Source organism: Passer montanus, unplaced genomic scaffold, assembly GCF_014805655.1.
Source record: "Passer montanus isolate IOZ18808 unplaced genomic scaffold, ASM1480565v1 scaffold20, whole genome shotgun sequence".
Taxonomy (NCBI): Eukaryota; Metazoa; Chordata; class Aves; order Passeriformes; family Passeridae; genus Passer; species Passer montanus.
In genome coordinates this window covers 11,748,938-11,759,966 of record NW_024366592.1, presented here as the reverse complement: position 1 = coordinate 11,759,966, position 11,029 = coordinate 11,748,938, and the positions used below count along the sequence as shown (strand labels likewise).

The 11,029-nt window shown below is 41.9% G+C and overlaps 1 protein-coding gene across 6 annotated transcripts; it reads right to left on the bottom strand.

Annotated features, from left to right (window-relative positions):
* Positions 1 to 4,934: 4,934 nt before the first annotated feature.
* Positions 4,935 to 9,927, bottom strand: MRPS33 (mitochondrial ribosomal protein S33). Of its 6 annotated transcripts, none has more exons than XM_039708233.1 (3): positions 9,797 to 9,927; positions 6,902 to 7,153; positions 4,935 to 5,274 (listed from the first exon to the last, which is right to left on the bottom strand). In XM_039708233.1, exons 2-3 carry the CDS (start codon positions 7,114 to 7,116, stop codon positions 5,169 to 5,171), a joined length of 321 nt encoding a protein of 106 aa, XP_039564167.1. In that variant the 5' UTR covers positions 7,117 to 7,153; positions 9,797 to 9,927; the 3' UTR covers positions 4,935 to 5,168. The 6 variants fall into 6 exon arrangements, with proteins under 6 accessions (XP_039564167.1, XP_039564166.1, XP_039564169.1 ...); XM_039708232.1 differs by having other exon boundaries at positions 6,902 to 7,154; positions 9,787 to 9,921; XM_039708235.1 differs by having other exon boundaries at positions 6,902 to 7,150; positions 9,787 to 9,809.
* Positions 9,928 to 11,029: the final 1,102 nt, after the last annotated feature.

The following is an 11,029-nucleotide window of genomic DNA, read 5'->3' as shown; positions in this document are numbered from 1 at the left end:
AAGGATCATCGGGTCCAGCTGGGGAATATCACTGGGGAAGCACCTTTGGCATGCACAGACATGACAGTGTCTCTGGAGACATGAGGCTTCTGTCTTGAAGAGACCACTATCAGCCAAAACCTAGCACTGGATTTACCTGTTACACAGAGGTAAATCCCATTGACACCAGTTGGAGATACTCAGTATTTATGCAGTTTCTAAACTGAGGCCACTTCTGGAGATGTTTTAACTTGGAATCACATTTTAGAGATCTGGTTTTGAAAGGTGGGAGGCAAGTGACCCCACTCCCTTTTATCCAGGCAAGACTGTAGTGGAAACAGAGGAATGTGATGCATTCACAATTGCCTATCTGCAGCAACACACCACTGTGTATGGCAGTAGTATGGCTTTTAGAATTTCTGGACCTCAGGTGCTTTTTGCTCCTAAAACCATTAAAAGCCTATGTACTGAAGCAGCCCATGAGGCAAACATCAGACACACAGAAACAACAACTGAAGTGAGAGAGACCCTCTGAACTCTATGAAATATTTACAAACAGCTTTAGGAGCCCTGGGATGAAGTGAAGTACTTTCAAGCAGAGACAGAAAACCTAATGGATATAAAAATCCTTTTTTAGCTCTTGGTGAGATTTGTTTTCAGAGACCTAGCTACGATATGAGAAAATGTATTAGGTCATCCAGTCTGCCTGCTCCTGCTCCAGGAGAGAAGTGGTCTCAGTGCTATATTTTATAACATTTGGCTCAGCCCAGCTCTGCCTGACTCAGACAACATAAACCAAACCCTCTTCTTAGGAATCTTCTCAGTTTTTCTAAATATTTCACTTTGTGGAATTTGCCCCAGTATTCCACCCAGAACAATTCAACACAGCATGTATAAAGACACTTTGATGTCATGATCATCATGCTGTTGACTTCATATTTATCCCCCTAGACAACCCTAAATAACTTCCCAGCCAGTGTGGTGGTGATGGCCCTTCTAACATCTGTCTAGAGTTATGCTCCTCCCCATTTGAACACATTATTGCTGTGCTCTGCTGTGACTGAGCCTTCACAAGAAATTCTTTCAGATTTTTTCCTGTCTGTTCCTTCCTCTTTGTACTCAAAATATTATTATTATTATTATTAATATTACACTTGAGGAAAAGGACAAGGAAAAGAAAGAAGAAAGAAGTGAAAAGACAAACCCACCTTTTTTCATGCTACCCCAGCTGTGCAGGCACAGAAAGATCCATTCTAAATAGCTGACCTACACACATAATTCAAGTTTTGCCTCTAGGATTTATGATAAGGGTATTGTTTTCATTTCTGCTTTCTCTTACTTGCCTCATATAATCTTTTCTCCTCTTAAATTTTTATTAGAACTTTTGAGTTTTCCATTGTTGTTTGGACACTTTAGAGAAATGATGCTGCACCTACAGGAGGCTAACCAGGAAGAGTTTCTGCTCTTACACAACTCAGTATCAAGATGATGAACAGAGAATGTCCCCTTGAAGGATTTTCTTTTCAGAATCTACTGTCAAGGGACTGTACAAGAAGTTCCACAACCAGTTACAGAGGAGAACTGAGTTTAAGGAAATTAATCTGAGAGCCCCATAGCATTTGTTTTCCTTGCAAATTATCCTTTCTGCTTTAAAAGAAAGAAAGAACACAAAACACAGTTATTCTCTCATCAAAGCAGCTTTTCAAATTTGTGAAACTTTTCAAAAACATAAAATCATAAAACATTAAATTTGTGAATATTTTCAGTCTTTGTTGATTGCTTTTTTAAATTATCCTAAAATAGTCTTCAACTCAAAGTGGTAGAGGAAGATGTACACGTAAACTTCAAATTTTCAAAAATATTTATAGTTTAAGAAATAACTCTGATTTTTGTTATTTTTACTTTCTGACCAAATTAATTTTTTTTTCAGCATTTGACATTTTAAACATCTAAAGTAGAACAGCAAACAAAGTAACATACAACACCTTAAGTGTTAAAAATGTCCTTAGCTGTTGCATACAACCATCTCTGAAACAAGAGAGCTACAAGTCCTACCACAGGAGCCAGACTAATCTGCCCATGACAGGGCTCTCCTGGGATGAACTCCCAGCCTCGAAGCAGCTTAACCTCATGATATTGTTCACTAAGTGATCATTATTCTAATTTTACTCTTGGGGAAGCACAGGCAAGCAAGACAAAGCATTTATCTAAAACCTTCGAGAAATTCAGGTGCATTTCACTCTGAGCTGTGTAAACTCAGCATGCTGTTTTAATAAGTAGAACAGATTCTTTCCACATTAGGAGAAACTTTGTTCAAGTTATTACTCTTCTGAGCAGAGCACAGGTATTTTAACACATTGGTAGCTCTGCCAGAAAGCAAGACTGAGGGTTTTTTTCTTTCCACCATTACGAAGTACAGTCACATGCAAGTGAGCTTCTGCCTGTATGCAGGGCTTGCAATAGTAAGAGGTTCTGGCAAAAGCTGCACTGCCTATAGGATATATACAGCAACTGGGTCAGCCTGTTTACAAAATAGCTTGTGATTATCACAGCAGTGCTCAGCAGCTATGAGTACATCATACCAGAGTCTAATTAAAGACAAGCATAGCTAAAGCACTGCGAAGTAAAGAAACAGTGGCATTTAATAAAGCTGCTCAGGGTTGGGAAGAGGTTAGTTTTTATTCTCAGTTAGCCCCTTAGAGGGCAGCTAACCAGGTTTATTCTGATCAAGAATTAAAACATACATTTTCTGAGGGCAGTCAGTTCATATCCTCAGGAAAAGAGCAGATTTTGTTACAAGACACAGCAGTTTCAATGGTGAAAAAAATCATTTTAAGGGGAAAACTGAAAATAAAGATCTAGTGAAACTTGGTAATTTGTACATAAAATGGACATACATAAAACACCATTATACCAATAGCTGTATAAAGCATAAGTGTTCCTATCCTTACCCTTCAGAACGTGGCCAGAACTCTCCTTCCTCCCCTAAATACACCTACTGCATTATACCAAAGTGTGATGCTTCAGGATTGACTCCCAATCTCTCTAGTACCTATGATTAATGAAATGCAGTCTTCTTCAGGCCATGCCTGTTACTAAATGACAGAGCACAGGTTAGAAGGGAGGTAGGAAATTGCTTATGGAAAGGCTGTATTTTCTGGAACAAAATAGTTATGCTAATGCTCCCAGGAAGCACTGGATTATACGAACACTAGGATATGCTCCAATACTGGCTGAGTCATCATTATTTTAGGGTGAAAATTTAGGGGAACGGAAACAACCATTTTTGAAAAGACCAAGTTCTAGCAAATAGCTATTACAGAAGAAAAATAATGCAAAATTAGGTAGGGCAACCCTCTTGTACTTTTTCAGAAAGAGGTTGTTTTTTTCCCTCCATCCATTTGCTTTTGTAAATGCTGCACAGAAAAAGGTGAAAATCAATTATTCAGTCCATTTGTCTCACATCTCCTACTTCACAGGCACTGTTTCATCATGTTGCACAAGTATTTTATATATTGCTATAAGTTACTCATAACCAAGTGTGCCCCCACACACAAAGTTTAAGGCCATTCATACTTCCTTTACAGAACCACAATTCCCCTTTTGATGCATGCACACTTTTTGGTCCCTTGTGTGTTTATATTGTGAAAGCTTTAAGAGTTTTGCAGCACCAGAAAAGATGATTTTTCATCTTAAATAGCGGGGAAAACATTTTTATTTATCTTGGATTTAATTTTAGAAGGCATCAAGAGCTGTGCAGAGCTGCTGCAGTAGCTCTGCTGAGAATGGTTCTCTTTCTTCACCAAAGCAAGCAACATAAAAACCTCACCCCTCACACTCCTAGCCAGAAAGTGTCAGGCAGCAGCAACCTTTCTACTTTGATAATTCTCTTTCCTGCCCAGTATGTGAGTCCCTGCTGCCCTTCTTCCCAAAGGTGAGTTTAAGGGAACCAGACCCTTCCCCTCAGCTGCACGCTCATGTCCCAGGAACCATGAACTTCTTGGCAGGCCCACCACAGGCTCCAGGTACTTCAGTACCAGACAGGTCACAACCCACAGACAACACATGGAACACAAAAATGGCTTAAGCACATTACAGTTGAGCAAAAGTTCTAAGTTGCTAATAGGATTTTAAATTAGAATAAGACAGAAACTTACCACTGCAGTACAGAGCAGTGAATATAAAATATTAACTTCTACAGCATTTGTTTGACTGTGGTAAAAACTCGGATGCTTCTCCTACAACACTGCAGATTTCCTAAAATCGGCTTATTTTAGAGCTTAGAAAAGTAGGTAACATGAAGTAAGGACACTGAACAAGAACTATGCAGCTCACCAGAAACACTTTTTAACACAATCAGCACCTCTTCAATTAATAACCTTGGTGAGGTAGCGCTGCTGAGCTGTTACAAATTTATGTAGATCCACCAATGATTAATATTAGCAACAAAAGGAGCTTAGTGATAAAAGCCCTAATGAATGCTTATAAAAATGTCCATTATCTTAGGTAGTGTTTCATACATGTCTTCCAGGCAATCAGAATAAGTTTACTGTAAAAAATATTTTAAATTTCATTATTGCATATAATAGTTCCATTATTATATAGATTTAGTTAATATTTCAGCCTCTTCTGTTGTAGTATCTAAAAGTTTAGGGTACAATGAGAGTGCTGTGGGCAGGCAGTGGTTTGGGAAGTATTGTCCAATGAAAACAACAGAACAACAGAGTGTAACAGCAACTTAAAAAAAATTTTAAAAAACTTAAAAAAAATAGCACTAGAGCTACCTGAAATGAAACTAATTATAACAGGTAAGATTGACAAGCAGCTGCAGAAGCAGGAGTCCTTGTTTTTTTGTGGCCACATGTAAAACAGTGTTGATATTAATACAAGAATGTAAAATAGACAATGAAAAGCAAACAACTTCCACATCAAGAAAAACTGAAACAGGTACAGGTGTTTCAAGAAAAACACTGAGCACTTTTTCTTTTATTACTGTGCTGCAATATAGAGTACATTTGAAGTATAGAAATTCAAAACCAGTAAAACTTCAAAGACCCAAGTGCATTCCCAAGGTGGTGTCCACAATTTCACAGCATGTTTCTTATGCCCCACATGCAGCCCACACGCCAAGCCTTCTCCAGCCATTCCCCAGCATTTCCAGAGCAGTCAGTTACACTGTTCAAGCAGCACTACTTCTTCTTGAGAGCTCTCTTTCCTTCCCCCTTCTTTGGTTTTTCTTTCCCACGGAGCTTTTTCAATCGCCTCATCTCCTCCTTGAAGTCCTGATGCTCATCCCTAGGTGGGGAAGAAGGAATAAAGTTTACTCTTTTTCTTGGGATGTGGAGATACCAGTAGTTCTTTGAACTATATGCTAATGAAAAAAAAAATCAAAACTTTTTTAACCATCAAGTCCATACTGAAGCTTGCTGCAATGTATTCCATGTTACTGCCGGCAGTATCACTGAATAAGAACATGAGAGATTTCCTCTGGTACTTTCAGAACTAACAGGGTGTCCTTTTCAGCAACAAAGGGTGTGTGCACATATGTGTTATTCCAATTGCATTTTTTGATCCCCTTTGCTTAAATGAGCAGTAAAATGCAAAAATTGGTAAGAGACAAGAATAAGATTTCCCCCCTTGTTATCCAGCTCAGTAGTGCAGGCAGAGCACATTGTGTTCCTGTGTTCAGGTCATTAGCTCCTAGGGAAACAGGGCCATGCTGAGCAGTAATTACAGCACATGGCACTGCTCTCAGGTGACTTCAGGAATGAGTTATGAAGATGGCATCAGTACTGGGAGAATCTTAATAAGAGAGTAAAATAGGAAGGAGGATGAAGGGGCAGGGATAATTAATCCTCAATCACTTTCTAATAAATTCTATTAATCTGTCCCTGTATTTTTTAGTCCAAAGTGATTTTCCAAAGTCATAACTGCATCCTATGTGGCCTAAGATTACTGCACTGCTATTTTTAAACACAACTTCTCTAAACAGAAACAAAAAGCTTATGATTTATTACCAGCCCCATTAGTCTATGATTCTTCATTACACATTTTTTTTTTCTTCTACCAACTCTCTGTATACAGCTAGAAAAGGAACTTAATAGAGGAAGGAGAAGAGTAAAGAACATTAGCATCACATTGAGGCTTTCTGTGTAAACAAACAGCCAGTCTAGAACGTGTTGGCACACCTACCTAAAGCAAGAGCATCCTGGATGCAATCCTTGATGGTTAGTATTGTCACACTAGCAACAAGTAATCTGTTTTGACTATACAGGGTTTGCAGCCTCACTTTCAAAGACTTTTTTAGTGCTACCTGATTGAAATGAAAGAACTGCATTTGACTCCTCCTGATGTTCTTCAGCAGTACAATTCTCCCTGATACAGACTGTGAGAGTTAATTTAGAAATGAGACAACTGGTTTGGATGAAGCAGGAATTAACAAGACTATTTAAATCACATTTGAATTTAATTTAATTTATTTTGCAGAATAAAAAGGCCTTCTGGCCTAAAAGAGACTTTCTGTCTCTTCTAAATTTCACTTATTAGCTGTTGAATGACAGAAATATATGCTAAGTATCATGTTAACATCACCTCCTTGTAGCACATTCATTTGCCATGTTCAGAACTACAGACCCATCTCTTGTCTATCAGAAAGCTTTCTTTTCTTCCCCACAAAGCAAAAGCAGGAACTATTTCTTAGGTAACTTCTTGCCAACAACTAAACCTCCAGTCTTTCTCACAAAAGGTTCCAATTATGATAAAAGTTAGACAGCAGTCACTTTTACTCTCCTTGCCCTCAGTGCCAACAATCAAGTGCCTATTTCCATATGCACCATATTCAGAACTAAACTCTCCCCTAGAGGAAAACAACTGTAAGGAGGCTCCCAGCCACCCCTTTCCCATCTCCAAGCACAGGAAGCACCTGTAGAGCCCGAAGTAGCGGAGTTTCTTCATGAGGGCGTAGTAGGTGTTGTGAGGGGGGTACCAGTTGTGCACCTCCTCCCGCTTGGCCAGGGGCTGCTCGCTGAACAGCTTCACCACCCTCATGGATTTGGAGTCTGTGGGCCTGACCACGTCGCCGAATATCTGGGCACTCAGCCGGGCCATGCGGAGGGCATAGCTGGAAACATTGGACATCTCCCCAGGAGCAGTGGGCACACACAGATGGACCCTGCTGCAAAAGCAAACAGAAGAGCCACAGCTCTTCACCCAACTCAAGAGCAGAACCGGCTATCCCAGAATTAGGGCAAACAAAGGAATGTATCATACACTGATCATTCATCTGACATCACACATTCCTTGCATAAAATCAGTCTCATACTTTAGCACGTAATCCTGCTGATGAAGAACATCTACATGAATTCAGGGACAATTCCCAGCCTACAGACAGCAATACCAACTATGGAAGTCCACTGCACCACAATTTACCATGGCTAGCAAGGTTTATTAGCAGAACTCACTCAGCTTGCTCAAGACAACCCTTAAACTCCATCCACAGGAACAATTACAGTGTGAGCTCTGTGAAAAATTGCACCCGTGTGATACCGCCGACTGCTACACAAGCACAAGGTAAGGCACCACTTGAACATACAGAGAAAATGACCTGGGAAGCTTTTCCTCATGAAAGTTTCTCACCCTACTTAAAACACTGTTATAATCCATGTAACAATGGGCTACAAACAAATCATGTTTCTCTATATGAATCACACAAATCTTTCCCATCTCAATTCCCTTCCCTTGTTCATCTCCATCAGCTTTTTCTCCATTCTCTTTTCAGTCTCTCACGATACTTATTCTTTTTGAAAGGGAAACAGTAGTTTTCCCATACCTTGTTCATCTCCATCAGCTTTTTCTCCATTCTCTTTTCAGTCTCTCATATACTTATTCTTTTTGAGAGGGAAACAGTAGTTTTCCCATGCCAGATTCTTTTTTCCAAGAAAATCAATCAGCAGCTTCCCATTCTCTTTTAGCGATCTCTCACCTAAAAACCTCTGCAAACAAAAATGCCCCAAAGACAAAACTATTGGTATTAGACCACCAGTCATCATCTATTCTGCTAAAGTAGCATGAGAAGGGTTTTCTCCCAGCTTTCCTAACCCTCCCCGTTTTAAGTCTTCTTTACTCTTTGCAGAATTGGTTGCAGTAGACAAGAATAGGAGTAGTTTTCCCATGCCAGATTCTTTTTTCCAAGAAAATCAATCAGCAGCTTCCCATTCTCTTTTAGTAATCTCTCATCTAAAAACCTTTGCAACAAAAAATGCCCCAAAGACAAAACCATTGATATTAGACCACCAGACAACATTTATTCTGCTGAAGTAGCATGAGAAGGGTTTTTTTCTCCCAGCTTTCCTAACCCTCCCCATTTTAAGTCTTCTTTACTCTTTCCAGAATTGGTTGCAGTAGACAAGAATAGCAATCCCATAATCCTGTATTTGAAGTAGTATCTCGTCTGCACTTTGCCTTTTTGAATGAGTGATAACATAACATTTGTCTGAAGACAAATTAAGCAGGTTCCTTCAAGAGCATGACACTGAGGTTAGTTTAACATTTTTGTTTTAAAAAATATTGCACAGCTGATTCCAGAACATGAGCATAACAAATTAAAGATCATGGATAAGAGTAATCATCAGGTCAGTACTAAGTCCACTTCAGTATGATTACACAGAGTCTGTTGTTTAGTAACACAAATTTGGAGTATTCATAACCTCATGTACATACATCTGCTCATTGGAGGACCGGCTTTGACTTACTTCTGTTAGCAAAGCATTCTAAAGGAAGCGGGAAAAAAAATCAGGCATGAAGATAATACAAGTAATTTGAGAAGAGAGAATGGTGAAATGGTGAAAGTAACAAAAGGGAAGGCAAAGCATCAGAGACCTCGAGCTAAGGCAGTAGGCCTAGTGTGAGAACACAGAAGCTCTTAAATGATTGCAGGGCAGCACTTCAACATGAGCATCTATTACAGGGTGAAATAACCACTAAGTTTTACTTAATCTTCTCTTTCAAAACAGCCAGTTCTAGTTCCTGCATTCGTAGACAAAGCAACAAGTTGTCCCCCAAACTCGTCATCACAGGACTCCAAAAGTGTGTGTTTATCACCGGACTCAAACACACAACTTGCTTATCTACTTACTGCAGCCTTCAAATGAAAATACCTTTAGCTCCTGAACAATGCAAAGCTGTGGTCTGAGTAACCCGATTTTCACTTCTGACTCGCTAAAGGAATTGTAACAACCCAAGCTGAAGCTGGAGACCTCCATTAATCCTTGCCCGACTAAGAACGCTTGAGAGAGAAGCAAAGCAAAGGCTGCAGACTCCCAGATCTATCCAAAGCCTGTTCAGGGCTGATTCTGTGACATGTGACGTCTGTGAGATGAAAAAGCACATTCGTTATTGTCACTTCCAGCAATGCCATGCTCAGGGTGGCTCACTCCGAGTTAGCACACCTAAACCAAACCCAGCGCTCCGCGCTGCCGCTCCACCTGCTCCCGGCTCCCTACTCCCGCCCCGGCCTGCCCTATCCTTTATTCCCCATCCACCGCTCCCTTCTCACTCGGAACACGCCAGGAGAACGCTCTTTCCCCCGCGTTACTTCCGCATTTCCCAGCAGCACAGGGGGAAGACCAGGCCGCCACGGAGCTCAACCCGCGCCCGCGCGGCTCCGCCTCAGGCGGGCCGGCCCCGCTTCCCTGCGGCACGGGAGCGCCGGGACGCGCCCGACGGCTGCGGCTCCCGGGGACACGGCCCCGCCCGGCAGCCCGGAGCCCGGCCTCCCCGGAGCCCGGCTCCCCGTTCGGGCCCGCTCACCCGCGCTGACCCGGCCAGGAGAGCGGCGGTGGTGCCGGAGGGAGGCGGCGCGCACGGGTGACGCGAGGGGCGGGACGGGCGGCCGAGGGAGGGATCTTCCTCCTCCCCTTTCTCCCTCTGCTGTTCGTCTTCCTTCCCCGCCCTCAGTGGGGTCGTGGGGCTTGTGCCCGCGGTCGTGGAGCCACGGAATCGCGGAATATCCTGAGCTGGAAGTGACCCACAGGGGTCACACCACAAGAGGGTCACACCCTCTTGCGTCAAGAACAAAACGTTTTCGTGGTGACTCCCTTTCTTTCATTTGTTTCCCTCCCTATTGTAAGCAGATTTGGAGTTATATGCTTAAATCTAATAACCCAATGGGAAAAGTAGTTATCCTCATTAAATGGATGATAAGTCTACATAGAGCCTTATTATTTGGTTTGCCAGGGAGGGGTGGTGTGAGATTGTCCCCACTGACACGTCCAGCCAGCAGCCTCGCTCCATAAGAACATGTGCTCAGGTTAGTAAAACCAAGCTGACTTTACTCTTGGGAGAAGGCATGAGTTCACATAAAGAGCTGAAAGCTGAGTGTCTTCACTCTTGACCAGGCTGCAAACTGGGACAAATGTCAAAATCTAGTTTTACTGAAAAGAGATGAAAGGGATAGTTTGGGAGCCACAAATGTTTGTCATTCACTGTGCTTCCAAACCACTTTGAGAGATTGTTTCAATTCAGGGCTCCTGTGCTCATTGCCAGTCCTTACTCTCATTACTTTTGCTTCTGTCCTGCTGCTTGTTTTTGAAGATGGTTATTCAGCTGCATAAATATATCTCCCTTGGCAAATTCACCAATTTGATGAATCTCAGTCTTTCAGCACAAGTGTCCTCTTGGTCTCTTGCTACTGGTGAAGGTGGTGAGCTGCTCACTCACCTTCGTGCCCCGAACCTGGAGTGGGGTGTGTGCCCAGGGGACCCCCCGAGGTGTGGGCATGGGCACCTGACCCTGCTACGCTTCCCCTGGCGCCTCTTTGGCCACTGCCAATCCCACTAGAAATGAGCTTTCCCAGTGCTTGATTTATGCTAATTTTTAATCAGTGCCAGGAGGTGCTAAATCAGACTCTGTGCAAACATCTGAGTAAATGACAATTATGTGATTGCATTTATATGCCAAACGTGTAATGCCATCGAAGGAGCAAATTGGGTTTGTCTGGCTTGCCCTGTTTTCTAGAAGAGTAGATTCTGCCAAGCATTGAATAAATTGTTAT